At 43.6% G+C, this 15,540-nt stretch overlaps 1 protein-coding gene across 1 annotated transcript in view; it reads right to left on the bottom strand.

The window, feature by feature from the left end:
- Positions 1 to 242: 242 nt before the first annotated feature.
- The window catches only part of PM20D1 (peptidase M20 domain containing 1), a 26,617-nt gene continuing 11,319 nt past the window's right edge, over positions 243 to 15,540 (bottom strand). The window contains exons 6-13 of the mRNA XM_015417010.1: positions 13,968 to 14,087; positions 11,788 to 11,863; positions 11,227 to 11,288; positions 10,858 to 10,936; positions 7,435 to 7,506; positions 4,162 to 4,330; positions 3,498 to 3,597; positions 243 to 2,085 (exon numbers count right to left, since the gene is read on the bottom strand). Coding sequence (XP_015272496.1) covers positions 1,956 to 2,085; positions 3,498 to 3,597; positions 4,162 to 4,330; positions 7,435 to 7,506; positions 10,858 to 10,936; positions 11,227 to 11,288; positions 11,788 to 11,863; positions 13,968 to 14,087 — 808 coding nt within the window. The 3' untranslated portion in view covers positions 243 to 1,955. The remainder of the gene's footprint in view (positions 2,086 to 3,497; positions 3,598 to 4,161; positions 4,331 to 7,434; positions 7,507 to 10,857; positions 10,937 to 11,226; positions 11,289 to 11,787; positions 11,864 to 13,967; positions 14,088 to 15,540) is intronic.

The following is a 15,540-nucleotide window of genomic DNA, read 5'->3' as shown; positions in this document are numbered from 1 at the left end:
CTGGAAAATAGTGGGTTCATCCTGTTTATTTCCAGGGAAGTTTTGTTTTGATGGAAATTTTCCCCTTCAGCTCTCATGAAACCTCAGACATACAGATTGCTGATCTCAGAATAGTTCCGTAGTGATTACATACCGTGTATTAAGAACAATCAGAATCTCCTTTTTATTTCATTAATACAAAAGTCCTATTTCAAGCCTTAGTAGTTATCACTTTCACATCCACATAAAAGACACAGTGGTAATACAAGATGGCATGAAACGGACCCTAGGAATCACAGTGTTATAATTTTCTGGAGCTCCAGGCTTAATTTAACTAGGAATACTAAGGGATAACATTTTTATATTTAAGTGGATGATTCAAGTGCCCAAACATATTTAAACACCACTGAAGAACTAAGCAGCAAACAAGATATTAAAATATATGCAGTCCCCCTCCCCCAGCAAATGTAGGTTCCCTGTCTTTAATCAAGCTTCTTTTGACAAGGTTCAGCAAATAGAAAACGGGGACAAAATATTTTGAGGAATGTCTACTGCAGCATGTCCCCTGGTGGTTGTAAAGGGAAGAGACACAGCTGAATGGCACAAGGCAATAGCAGCAGCAAAGACATAGCTCGGCGGCTTCTATGAGCAAGCAAATTCCACGTGGGTAGCATTTCCCCCCCCTTAATCAAGTGTATTTCCACTGAAGGAAGAGGGAACTGACAGTGTATCCAAGAAAAAAAAAATCCCCTTAAAGAATAGTGAAAGTAGAGAGCATGTAAAGAAGGCTCTCCGTATAAACCAATCTGGTGAATGGGGGGGATCCAGGGAATTCAATCAGATGCTACAGTTTACATGTCTTACATTCCAACAACAAGACCCCACCAGATTCTAAGGAACAGCAATCTTTTTCAAGCATAAAAATAGCCAACTAGCACCTTCGTTAACCAGCGCAAGCAGAAATTAGTAAAATTATTTTTTCATAGTTAACCCCCCCCCCCCTTCACAATACTGCTTTAGTTTAGGAACTGTTGGGTTCCCAGGCAGCTCAAGTTACCATAGAAAGAGCAGGGTTTTGGAAAAGACCCCATACTGCTTATAGCAGCTATTTTTCTTCTGGAGAAGTTCAGGCACCAGAAGTCACCCTCTTAATAGGAGAAATCAGAAGGAAGAAAATGTGCACAGGTGGAAAGTTTGACTCTCCCCTCCCACTTGCTTATACTGTACTTTAAATCTCTCCACCCACCAATATTTTATACACATTTAACACAAGCCTAGCTGTAAAGCTACTTGAGCTTTTTTTTGAGTGAGAGAGAGTATAGCAGAAATATTTCTACCAAATTTAGTCGTGTTTTAACTTAAAGCCACATTAATTATTTAGGTATAAAGATGCACTGTAATGCTGGAAATTAAATCACAGCAAGCATATAGCAGCCAGAAAATATGTGCTTGGCAGGAGTGAAATCTGGTTTGCTGCCATTCTAGCAGATTGGAACATAGAAAGAAACTAGTGCAGTAGCTCACACTTCAGGCGATTAATACTGAAGGGCTGGCACCAGATACAGCCAATTACCTGTTGCCATCAGCATACAACAGAACAGCTCCTGTAGGTTTTGGAAGACCAGCTTTATGAAAAACTGCACTCCCCTCCTCTTAAGAGAACAGTTTAAGGGTCTTTTGTACACTTTGCTGTTCTGCATGGTAAGTATTAAGATTCTCAGGGCTGCGGTGGCTGCAAGGTACAACACAGCATGGAGCTTAATGCTTTTGTTTCAGTCTGAAATGATTTGTTCTACTTTTAGTTTTTAATACGTTTCATAATAGTATGCAGTGCAATGCTCCAGTGTCGTTTCTTTAAATCTGTATGTAAGTCATCATTCCTAATAACTCAGTTCCAGAACAGAGAATAACGTGGAACACAGCTTCTTTGAATATTTTCAGTCCCTCACAAAACCCACAAGCCTTCCCACTTGTTCTTACAGCTCGTGAAAATTCACATGAGGCTCTGGAGACAGGTCAATATCAGAATTTTGAATCAGCTGGAAGAGAAACTCCACTTGCTTTTCAAAACTTTCAACAGAGATCCTTTCATTCAACCCGTGGAACCTGATTTTAAAAACAACAACACAAGATGCTGTTTTCATTCCTGTGTGCATCAGCCACCTATGTTAGCACAGGAACACTGCAAGCTTCACCATACCTAGCTACCTGACCAGGACAGAAAGGCCAGCATCAGCTATATTTAAGCACAGTGAACTTTCTTTATTAGTTTGCACTTATATCCCTCTCTCCTCTGTCAAGGATTTCAAAGCAGTAGGCACAAGGTTCACAGGAGGTCTGGCAAACAGGCACTAAACAGACCCAGACCTGCTATGCTTCAGCAGCTTGCTGTAATCTGTGCTCTACAACTGGAGCCCCAGTGCCCAAGTTTCAACAAATCTGCGGCTGCAAAGTGTGGCCTGTTTTGAGTTGGCTTGTGAAAAATCAGGACCAGGCATTACATTTGCTCTCCCCCTGAAATTCTAAAGAGCATGTCCAAAAAAGCTAACAAAAACAATTTGGAATTAAAATATAATCAGTTAAAATGACCGAAACACAAAGCACCAAACATCTTCCGAAAGGCATTTATCCCATTCCTCCATCAAAGACAGACTTAAAAACAAAGCCTTTTTCACTTGCCACATAAAGACAGGAGAAAGAGGGCCAGGTGGACTTCTCTGAGGAGAGTATACTGAAGACTAAGTGCTACTACAAGTAGGGCCCCATCTCTGGTCACCACTGACTTTCTTCTGTTCTTTATTTTGAGGAAGGGTGGGGCAGGTAGTCCCAGGTTCCAGTACCCTCCAGAAAACTACAATTTCCATGCCTCTTTGGGAGAAGCCACTACCCATGACAGAAGTCAGAGTCAAACAGGATTTAAATCAGTTGGTATTTGAAGTGTAGATATGCCTTAAAACACTTTCATGTTTATATATGTACACAACAAGCACTTTAATAAAAAGGTGGTAACAATGATAACTATATCCTAACCAAACTCAAACTAAATGCATAAAAGAATGAACTAAATTATTGATTTATTCCCCCCAAAAAGAAGAAAAAAATATTCTTTTCTTTGGGAACCTAATCCCTAATGGTGGCTGGACAACATTGTGTATCAGTCCAAGGAACATTACAACACAGTGGCATCCTACACAGAATTACACTCTTCTAAGACCATGGAGTTCAATGGACTTAGACAGGTATAACTCTGCTCAGGATCGCACTGCAAGAGTTCCAGTTCAAACCTAGAAGAGATGCCTCAACTCCAGTTTGCCTTTTAAAAAGACAAATACGGGATCATGCTCTCCTGGTGGTATCTTGGGATAGTGGGGCAATGTTCCGGACACAGTCCAATACTTTAAGGCAAATACAGCTTTCTGTATTGATCTCAATGGTTATGTCTTGTCCTGCTTTCCTAACAAATCCCTCATACTTTTCATTAGGTGTTTCCACCAAAAAGAATAAACAGAATGTAGTACCTTGCCATATCATCAGGTTTAAAGACCACTGGGTTAAATCGATAAATGGCATTTGTGAGGTTGGTGAAATGCCTGCTGTCAGTGTTTCCAATACAAATGCCTGGAGAAGGAATCATCAGCAAAGAGATTAATAAATAATATTCCAGCCAATCCTGTAGCTTGGCACCAGTTTCCTCACATGCTTTCAAACATTCTTTTACCTACTTAAGCAATATAAGGAAATTTAACATCTACAAAAAAGGTTGTGCCCATCTTCTTGTTTAAGAGGTAAGGCTTATCCAGTAAGCCATCTTGAACCAGACTGGAACACTCTGCAAGAAAGTAGTTTGAAAGTGGAACAGTCCAATGTTACAGGGGAGTCTAACTGAATGAAATAAACAGCCTTTCCTTCACAAATTCCTAAAAGACTGCATGTATGAACTGAGAAATTCAACTCAAGCTTTACTCTTTGTGTTAGTTTCCTGTTGGCTTTTTTGTTTGTTCTAGCACCATTAAAAATGGCAAAAGATCTTACGTCAGAAAGATGGAACAGAAGAGGGGAAAGGCATTTGTTTCCCATCATGAATATCATGTGTGTACAGGGGAGGGGTGCCAGGAACACAGTAAGTAGGGACTGATGAATGGAAACAGAAGAGGAAAACAATGATCATATGTTTGCCACTACCTGGAGCCATGCTGCCAACATCTGGGAAAACATCCAGAAGGGTCTGGCGGAAAACCCGCAGTCCGAAGGTCTGGTTGTCCCAAGGGCTAACCGGGAGCGGATCAAAGGCACTCTCTGCTTCTATCTTCACTCTCTTATCATCAATCGTTTTCTCTACTATTTCCAGGACCTAAGAACACACCCCAAAGTACAAATAAATGAAAGCAGCAAGGTGGTTTCCATTACGGGTATTAGCAAATATTCTGGACTGTGCGTCAATTTTGCATGCAAATCAATTTCCAGTTACAGTTCTCCAAATAACGATGCACAGCCAGGCAGGCAACCTTCAGGGGCCTCCCTTTGGAAGTCTGCCTTCCCATTACACTGTGGCCTGGTAGGGTGACCGATCAAAGTTCTTTCTAGGCAATCAATTCTGGGTCATTGCCTCAAAACATCTCCCTTTAGAAACTCTTCAGATATGGCCATGTTCCCAATAGGGTTCTACAAACATCTCAGAGCAGTATCCAAATTTGGCTTTGCTGTCATACCTTCTAATAGTAAACGGGACAGCCTCATGACAATAACCAAAGCAGCACAATGGGGCCAGCAACCAGACAGAGGTGGAGGAATAGCTGGATGAACTTTCAGATAGGCAGAAAAATCTGACTTCTCTCTTCACCAGAAAATGGCTGACCCAAAAGCAAGCTGCTGTTTGTACACTCCCATTCAGCCTGAAGACAAATTGCCTATAATGCTCCTATTGGGGGATGAAAGAGGGAAGTGAGGGGCAGGCGGCTTATGCAGGGCCGGCTCACTCACTAGGCGAACTAGGCAGTCGCCTAGAGTGGGACGGCTCTTAGGGGCACCAAACTGCACCTGGCCCTGTACTCTGGGAGTTTCTTGATTATTTGTCTTTTTCATTCTTTCTAAAATACATTTATTTTTGAAAATTGGTGGGCGCACGGGGGGCGGGGGGCAGAAGGGATCCTCGCCTAGGGTGCAAAATAAGCTGGAGCCAGCCCTGGGCTTATGGTTGCCAGCTCTGGGGTGGGAAATACCAGGAGATTTAGGGGGTGGAGCCTGAAGAGGGCAGGGTTTGGGGAGGGGAGGGACTTCAATGAGGTATAATGCCAGAGGCCAACTTCCAAAGCCATCATTTTCTCCAGGTGAACTGATCTCTTTTGTCTGGAGTTCAGTTGTAATCCCAGGAGAAACCCCCCCCCCCCACCGTCACCACATGGAGGTTAGCAACCACACAAAAATGGAAACACAGCAAATACAGTTGGGCAAACAAATAACCAGAATACTCTGTCACGCTGTACAAATCACACTCAAGACTTCTGTCTTCTTATGAACTATAAACAATACACATAACAAATGACTTTGCCACCATGTTTTCTATTGGAAACTCGTCCACTGCATGTTTTCTATTGGAAACTGTCTTGAGGCCATGCTGTCCACTGCATGTTTTCTATTGGAAACGCTACTCTGCATCATGAGTCAGTGACTGCAGCACGCTAAAGAGAGACACTTTCAAGGACTATCAGGTCACTATTCAACTGGTACAGATGTCATTTATGCATTGTGGCAAAACCATTTGTTATGTGTATTGTTTATAGTTGTACGTAGAACTGTAAGAAGATGGAAGTCTCGAGTGTGATTTGTTCAGCCTGACAGATTATTCTGGTTCTTTGACCACCTGGAGGTTGGCAACCCTATGCTTGCCTCTTCCCATGCGCCTCAACAGGATCACTACAGGCAAAGCCCTAAACACACGAAAAATCAGAGCTTTGGGAATCCAGGCTTCAGTGTTTAGTTCACGGGTTCTATGGCCTTTTGTCTCTAAAGCCTTTGTTGGGGGGGGGCATGGGGGCAGGTGAGGGACAAGCTACCCACCTCCCCCCTGGATAAAAAAAAATACTATATACAAACAGTGCTTTAAAACCTGTTAAGCTGAGGACTGGGGTATCCCGCCCCATCACACCAGATCTTAAAGGTACATTTCTATAGGGGGTGTTGACTGGGATGTAGGGCCTGTTGCTGAAGAGAAAACTCCTTACCCATGACCCTGCCACAAATAACAGCACTTTAGGGACATGTTCCTTTAAGAATGTTAGGCTTAGTATCTGGGCTTCTGGCCAGTGCAATCGTTGCCTGTTAAGGAAATTAAAAGCCCAGGAGCTTCTCCTAGGAATGCCATCCCCACCTGGCTTGGGGGGGGTGGGTTTGAAACTGGCAGGAACCCCATGAATGCATTCCGTCCACTTGTGCAAGACCTAAACCACGGTGTTGGCAGAGGGTCCTTAGCATCTCAAACACTGGTGTTAAATACCTTTAGAATCCAGATTAGCTGTCAATCAAGAAATCGGATGAACCTGACAAAATCCAGACCCCTCCCTTTTATGACCAGAAGACTCTGACCAGAGTCCTTGTATTACTAGGTTAAAAACGCCCTCCCTGTCAAGGCAGGAGCTTGGAGCCACAGGTCCTCATATCTAGATGTTTTGGCTTCGAGGCTGGAACTCGAAAACATAAGCGGTTCTTTTACAGCAGAGTGCAGGGTGCACTGTCAGGCTGAAGAGCCTCCTGCGAAGCCTTTTGGGAGAGAACCAAACAGAGAGGCCCCGTCTCACTTATAATTCTGCCACACTGCCCCTCATCCTCTATTTAGTATCCTTAAAGGAACAAGGAGATAAGCTCCTCATCTCTCTTTACTCATTCCCAATCAGCCCTGGATTCTAGATCACAGTTGCAGTGAAGTAAACTGAAACCCCACCATAGGTGTGCCAATGAGAAAACCACAGAGTCTCTCTCTCTCTTGACTTATGGCGACTCCCTGTGGGGTTTTCAAGGCAAGAGATGTTCAGAGGTGGCTTGCCACTGCCTGCCTCTGTGTCCTGACCCTGGTACTCTTCGGTGATATCCATCCAAATACAGACCAGAACCAACCCTGCTTAACTTCCAAGATCCAGATGAGAGTCTCTGTGTTCTACTTCAGACCATACAGAGACCAAGCTCAGCAGCACTATTAGACAGAGGAGTCTGGACTGGTCGTGACTTCAGCCTGTCCTCCTTGCTATTGAACAGAACAGGAGCTCAAGTTCCCTGGTTCCAATTGTCCAGTATGATCTTGCTCCTTGCTCCAGTATCTCCATTCCAGTCCCTTGCTCTGCTGCCTCTGCCTGGGCCCCATATTTCCAGACAGCACCCTGTTTCAGTGTAGCTGCCAGACTGGCATGGCCTGTAATGCTTCAACCTTAGCATTTGTTACACTCCATCACACAGTCATAGTACCTCAGCAACTGTTTGTGCAGGATGGATTCGAAAATTCACGGTTGCAGTTGCAGATGGTGGAATAACATTAGACTACAGAAGAAGAAGAAGAAGAAAACAAAGAAGTGTAAACATGCAGGATAGTGTACACATAATTCCAGAAGATGACATATCACAGACCCAAAGACTGTATGTTGAGAAAGTAGCTCCCAAACAAGGACTCACAGGTAGGTCAATTTCCAAAGCCAAGCAGGATTCTTCACCTAACCTGTGGCATCCTATTAAATCAACTTTGTGTCTATTATTTAGGCGGGAGGTGATCACACTTGCCCTTCTCTGCCGATGTGCCAAGAGTCTTCTCTCTTCCCTGTATCATTATTCCAGCAGTGAATGTAACTCTGCTCTTCCCTGTCCAGTAAGGGAGGGATCAGACAAGTGCACTGGTTGCAAAGGTGATCAGACTGAGCAGGGTGAAGGCACAGTTCACTTCTCCCCGAAAGACTCAAGTTTCATTTGCACTCATCTAAGCCATGTCCACATGCTGGACAGTTGAGAGCCACAGGCACACACAGTTGGCTTCTCTCTTCTTCTGGCAGGGAGGCTTGTGTCCACCTTCAAGCTACTAAAAGTGGGAGATGGCAGCTTCTCGTGCCTCATTTCAGAATCAGGCAACGTGAAACCCAACTAATTTCCCCCCCTTCCAGACTCAAAGGCTGATAGCACAGCATCTGCCCTTTGTGTTAGATTTACCGGTATGGTACAGCCAGGAATCTCTATACATAGCAGAGTGCACTAGACTATATGCGGCAGTAGCTTCTGAGTACAGTGTGTGCTAGCAAACTTACTGAGTTACACAGAGCCACTTATCAGTTTCAAAGAAATCTTTATTCAAGGAACAACATTCTAGATAGTGCAGGTTGAGAGATAGATTAGATTCTATCACTAACTAGCTAGATGGATGCGGATGGAGAATGCCCGTCCTGCATCCATGGTGACAAAGATGGAGAGTGTGTCCTCCTTCTTTGTGTGTATGAGAGAGAAGATGTCAAGCCAGAAGGAAGGAAGTCTCATCCCTAAGAAAAGCATTCTACTTCAAAGGGATAGTATCAGATAGCAGGAAGGAAAGGATGCTCTGTGTTCCTGACCTCTCTGTCTGTCTCTAAATCTATTGTGCTGTCTCTGCAGGCTGAGGAAGAGAGAGCATACACACCTCCATTGCCAACACTTTGAATGCTGGCCAGGGGAGTGGTACTAAAATATTGTTATATCAGGTTATTGTTATATAACCGGTTCTCTGAATCCCCAGCTTTCATTTAAACAAGTACGTCTCTGTGGTGGAGATATGCCTTTCCCTTTATATCTTCTCAAAGGAAGAGGCTAAAGGCTTACTTTTTTAGAAAATGAAAGCTGGGAATTCAGAGAACCTGTTACACATATTGTTACAATGGTATATCAATATAACACTGATCTCATGTCAAGTTTTTTAAAAATAAAAACCTCCTCTGAGGCAGGAGGGAATGGATGCTGTGGGTCAGTGTCACAGAAAATGGCTGCCATGCGGGTGAGAAAATTTGAATTTTCCCATCCACACAGTAGCCATCCAAGACTTTACTGCAATCTTTGCCAAAACGTCAAAACAAAGCAACTTTGAGAAAGATTAGAGAAAGAAGATGAAGGCACCGCAATGCCGTGGGGAAACAAGGGGGAAAAACCCTGCTTCCCAACAGCGTTGAACCCAGAGCAGATAACCTATGTGGAAATGGCCTATGTCTTTAAATGGAAAGCTGCCTCAGATCATGTGTAGCAGGTACATTTTAAAGAGCAAAAGGGGTATGCAGGTGGACATATGTCTGCTCCCTCTCCCATAGACCTCTCCTCAGAGATAATTTCCCTTCATCCAGGCCCTGATACCACAAGCAACCCCAGCCAGAAAAGCAGCTGGAGGAGCAGAATACAACACACTCTGCCCACAAGCCCTCTTTGCAATTCAGACCACACACATCATTTCTACATATGTGTAAGATTCTGACATCCACTCCATTTCTTGGAAGTGTTCCAGAATACCTGAATATGGAGCAGCTCCAACCAGGTTTTGTTTATGGCTCTCTCTCTCACCCTGTAGGATCTAGGCAAACTGCAGAGAAATCGGGGGTGGGGACACACACACACAGACACACACACACACACACTATTTTCTTTATTCACGCTAATTTGTTCTGAATAAACCCACAGTGTTATGTGAAAAGATCCTTCTCATATTCCTGTGTGCATGAAGCTTCTCACAATAGGATTCAATGCTGGTCTGCCCCAGTCATGCATGGTTCGGGCTTTAAACAAAATTACAGAAATAACGTGTTATTTCCCTTTATTCATGCTAATTTGTTCTGAATAAAACCACAGTGTTATGTGAAAAGATCCTTCTCATATTCCTGTGTGCATGAAGCTTCTCACAATAGGATTCAATGCTGGTCTGCCCCAGTCATGCATGGTTCGGGCTTTAAACAAAATTACAGAAATAACATGTTATTTCCCTTTCAACCACTGGGTGTCACCGTTTAACTATCACACCTCTGTGTCCAAGTCAAGGATGAGATTTGGAATAAAAGTGTCTTTGGTAATCTATTTTCAGAAAGTCTATTAATTAATCAAACCAACAAACAACTGTCATCTAGAAACTGTTCAGGCAAGTTCTGGCCCTCTGAGTTTTAATTTTGTTACTAGATAGATTTTTACCCTCCGTCCCTTCCAGAATATATAAAAACAATATAAATTAGCAACACATACACGTTGGCAGGAAGACATTTCAGTGTCCTCCTCTCAATGACCATTGTTCACATACTACATTTTCAGATATACAACTAAAAAATCCTAAGTGTGACTGCGATAAACAGTTGTTTGAAAACGTGTATTGTGCAGAAATTCTGACAGGGAGCTGAGAAAGGTTGCAGTGCCCTGAAGAGTGTGCTAGTTAGTGCAAATGTGGGTTTCTTGATGTGTAATGAACGAAATGGCCCTTCCTTCTACTTGCAGAAGAGATTACCTATTCTGTTTTCTAATCATGACAAAACTGTGATTATGTTCACAAAACCATTCCATTACATGGAATGATAACTCAAATTAACTCTCAAATAAAGGCTTCTAATCTCATCAGCAGTTTTCTGCCCCAGCAGTTCTATCAATTAAGCCATTCTTAACCTTTGTCCTGGATGACCAGGGTGCTGGCAACCACAAGTCAGTTGTCTCAGGGCAAGAACTGAGTTTACATTCTATGCTCAAGCAAGGAGAACAGCAATGAATCTACCACACACAGCCTGGGGAGAGAATTCCTTAAGATATAACAAAGAGGGATATAAACTGCTATGTACCAAAAGTGGTAGTTAAGGATGTCGGGTTTGCAATTCTTACACTATATTAAAAAATCCACGAAAATTCATGTCACAGTACCTTGACTCCTGCACGAAACATGGTGATGGCAGTGGTGGTCCGAACCATGGCATTAGTGGTAGGTGTTTGCTCAAGAACTCTGCGTAAAGATTTAGAAAGCATTTAAATGCCTGAGACAGACACAAAATTCTAACAGATCAGAATTAAACAAAGACCCCTGTGTTCCACAAAAAAGTAATTTGTTTAAATAATAAACATGCACATTTCTTGTTGGTTGTGCAGTCAATACGTCTGGGGTGGTGGTGGTGGTGGTGGGGGAAGAGATACTGGCTTTCCCCCCAACAATGAAACTACAGCATTTTGTACTTGGGGAAATACTATAGCCTCTACCCTCAACCCCCGCCCCTCGGCAGTGCAATTCTTTCTTACCTGCTGACAAGTGGTCCAAACAGCCACAGATTTGCCATGATGATGTTGAGAGGGAAGCTGAACTGAACAGCATGAGGAGAGAACACAAACACACATCAGGCAACTTGGTTCCAGATTCATATTTCTAGATTTCCTGCACTGCAATGTTAGCAATTCAAAAGAAGAATTGCTGAAGAGATCCCATAAGTGCAACTGCTAGGAAGTCTTATATTGTGCATGATCCAGACCAAGCTCTCCATGTACAGAAAGGAAGCAAATAGGTAAATGAGGTCAGCAGGAGAGAACTGCCTACACAAGGTGCAGTGTACCAGGGAAAAGGTAATTCACAGGGGATTTTCCCTGTAAATTCTGCAGGAATCAGCTGTTAAGCAACACACGCTAGGATATAAGACTCTGCTCATACCTTTCAACACCTTCCTAGAGGTAAGTCCCACTGACTAAAGCATGACTTACTTCTGGGTGTGCCTGTGAAGGATTGTTCTCTGAGAATGTTAAATATTGATCATTTCATACTCAGTTAACAGAGAATACAAGAGAGAACACATCCTGTTCAGTACTTACCTCGGGGGCCAATTGTTCAAACATCATGATTTCAGGGCCCTTACCAAACAAATTCGGCATGGGTTGCTGCTCCAGCCTATAATAACAAAACACAAAGGAGTGGGGAAAAAGGAATAAAAATTGTATTCCTTAAATTCAGCAACTATGCACTCATACACAGGAGGGAAAACAGAAAGCTAGTAGACAGAAACATGCCTGATGCCAGTGTGGCAAAGCGGCTGCAGTGCCAGACTATAGGATCTGAATCCCTGCTCTGCCACAGAAGCTCACTAGGTAGCTTCGGACGAGCCACACATTCTCAGCCTAACCCATCTCACAGGGTTGCTACAAGGGTAAAAATGAAGGAGGGGAGCAAACAATGTGCCCTCTTGAGCTCCTTTGAGGAGGAGCAGGATGAATATGTACTAAATGAATACTAAATACTAAATAAAAGCTGCCATCAAACTATCAAAACCATCTACATCATGCAAGGACAAAGAAGTTTGCAAAGTAGGGAGATTTAACTTACATATTACCTGCACAGTGGCTGTTCTATGGCAGCAAAACACTGCATTTGTGGGTGTGAATTACTTGCCCCCAGCAAAACAATTCTGCAGTGAATGGGATCAAGAGAGAGCTGTTCTGACAAAGGCACTCCATAACTGCTGACCTGGTCAATGTTTAAAGAGAACTGTACCACATCTATGAATTGATTTAACTTTATTAACAAACATGCATTCAGTTAGTGACATACAGAAACCAAGGGTAACATTACCTAGGCCTCACAGGACTGCGATTTAGTTATGCAGAAGAGGGTCACTTGTTCCCCCCCCCCCCAATGCCTCCATTCTCCCCTATGAACTGGTTCTCTGCCTCTCCACATACAGACCTACACTCTTCCCCCCCCCCATCTTTTATTCCTCCTCTATTACTGTTCACATTCCCTGGCCATTTTGCTCTTTGCCTTCAAGCACATCCATAGTTACGCCTGATTCTTAAAAGGCCTTCCTTCCCATCCCACTCTCGTCTTCTCATCTCCTCCAAACACCTTGAATGTTTCACTGTCTTCACTTTGGGTCATGCCTCTTCTTGACCCTCTTCGGCGTGGCTTCTTAGCTGCACAACTCCTCTGAAATTACATTTATTGAGGCATCTGATGACCTCCTTCATGCAAAACCGAAGGGCCTCTTCTGTGCCACTCTCATGCCTCCTGGTGTATCTATTGCTTTTAATCAGGCAGCTTTTCTCTCTTACTAAGGCTTCCAGCCTGCTATCTTAATGTCTCCTTTTCCTTGGGATACTTGGATTTCGCTCATATTCTCACTCTCTGTCTTGGTGCTCTCACAGTATTTAAATATTTTAAAATGCACACCATACTTTTTTCTTGTAGTGCTAACCAGGGGTCATTGCCTGCAGGAGTGCACAGGAGTGGAGCTCCGGCAGTAAAGAGCCCAGGGGGCGGGCACATGCAACCAGCCCCACCCCCTGCTCCCAGCAGCCCTCAGTCAGAGCAAGAAGCAGCCAGGTAAGTTGCAGAGCCCCCTCCCGGCCCCCCGGTCCAAAACAGTCCAGTGGCACCTTTAAGACCAAGTTTTATTCAGGTACAAGCTCTCCCTCCTCTGTGAGGACAGATCTGCACGTTCCCCCCCCCCCAATAGCTAGCAATCCAAAACAGTCCACTGGAGCCTGAGCGGTGAGTGTTGCCGTCTGACACACTTCCAGTGATGTCAGGGTGTGTGGCATATGCAAATAAGTTATGCTAATGAATTATGCTAATGAGCTCCTGCACCTCTTTTTCTATGAAATGACCCCTGGTGCTAACATTTAAACATTTAGAGAGAAACATGTCAATACATGTAATAAATAAAATGACTGAACAAAACTGCATTTAGTGAGGCTCTGGATCCTTAGCAGGATACAAAGAACATAGGTAACCACACCTGTTCACAGCAAAATCCAAAACTAAAAGCCATGTATTATCCCTTTTGGTGAGACCAACCAAAGTAATACAACACAGTGAGTTCTCCAAAACTCTTCATCAGTCAGGAGTCAGAAATTTAAAAAAGAGGGGGTGGTGGGATTCTCAGGCCATGATATTATGGCCCCTTGTTTGCATCCTGCATAGAATGCTCTGCCTACTTCAGTGGGCACAGACAGAGCTAGTATCATGCTGCACCCTTAGCCTCCAGGCAACCTCTCACCTGGATAGTGCTTCAGAGAGAATACCAATACTCGTCCTCTTAGGTGGTGCAGAAGAATGGCCTGGCACCATCGTCACACTGAGATCTGCTGTAATTGCACCCTTTTCTGTGACAGCTATTCTGATGAATAAAAGAAACCAAAACAACTCCATCAGTGAGATTCCAGATGCAACAAAGTAGAGCTTTCCACTATTCTCTAGTTGGACAAAAATGATTGTTCTGGTGGATTCTTTTTTAAAAGGCAAAATAATAAAATGCTACAAGTCAGCAATAAAGCAATAGAAGCCAGGCCGAACAACAGATTGTTCTTATGGTGCTGGGGTCAAAATCGCAAGCCTGTTGTATGGTACAGCAGAACACTGTGCTAATGCACCTCCAGGTTCTCCAGACCTAGAAAACCAAAGCAATTCCCGAGGCCTAATGACTACACAGCCCAGCTACCAAGCTCCTTTCAGGGATAAGGCTATGCCTTGCATGACTGTGGTGGTAAAGCCAAACCAGGAGCTAGAGGTTTGTAGGGGGGTGTTGCAACAAGCTGGCCGGGCATTCATATCCCTGAGGTTAATCAGGTTGTTTCCCAGAAGGAATATGAGCTACAGCACACATTTTAGGACTCCAGAGCAAGGGTCAGCAACCTTTTTATAATTAAAGAGCCAAACAGTGTCAAAATTCAGAGCCAAATACCAACTAAGAGCCAATATACAGAGGAATATATACAGTTTAACATAGTTGAAAATTAGTTGAAATGTTGGTTAATAAGCCATAACTTCTCTGCAGCCCAAACAGTAGTTGTTGCAGGTCTTTTAGTAGGAAGTAGCACACATGAGGTCTCACAATAACTAATAAATATGCACAGGAGCATCCCGCATCATTTTTAGCGCACTGTCATAAATCTGTACATGGTTTGTACCTGGATTACTGGCAACTGCTCACCCCTCTAAGGAACCTTTTATTTCCATGAAAATCTTTTGTCCATCATTCCCTTTACAAAATATTAGGTTGCCCACTGCTTGGAGGGGGGAAATGTCCCATCCCTTTAGCAGATGTTATTTACCAGATTATATTATTTACTTGCCTGCCATTACAGGCTTCAGCTGTCCATGACCATGCACTAAAGGTAAAGGTTCCCTTGCTCGAAAGCCAGTTGAATCCGACTCTAGGGTTGCGGTGCTCATCTCCGTTTCAAAGCCGAAGAGCCAGCACTGTCCGAAGATGTTTCTGTGGTCATGTGGCCGGCATGACTAAACACCAAGGCGCATGGAACGCTGTTACCTACCCACTGAAGTGGTACCTATTTATCTACTTGCAATTTCTTGCTTTCGAACTGCTAGGTTTAGTCTTCTCATCTATCCCTAGAATATATCTTAATGGGGGTGGGAGGGTCAGTGGTGATGGTGCCAGATACTACCCCCCTTCTTTGATGCCAAACCTGGTGCCTACCAAGTGCAATGGAGCCACACACATGCCCTTTATAGATGTACTTACCAGCCAGCTGATTAACAACACCTGGCTCTTTAACAGCCAGTGATCTAACTATCAACTGTCAGGCAGCAAAGCCCTCTGGGAAGAAAAG

This window comes from Gekko japonicus, unplaced genomic scaffold (assembly GCF_001447785.1).
Source record: "Gekko japonicus isolate JY-2015 unplaced genomic scaffold, Gekko_japonicus_V1.1 scaffold522, whole genome shotgun sequence".
In the NCBI taxonomy this organism is placed as follows: Eukaryota; Metazoa; Chordata; class Lepidosauria; order Squamata; family Gekkonidae; genus Gekko; species Gekko japonicus.
This window is presented reverse-complemented; position numbering and strand designations above follow the sequence as displayed.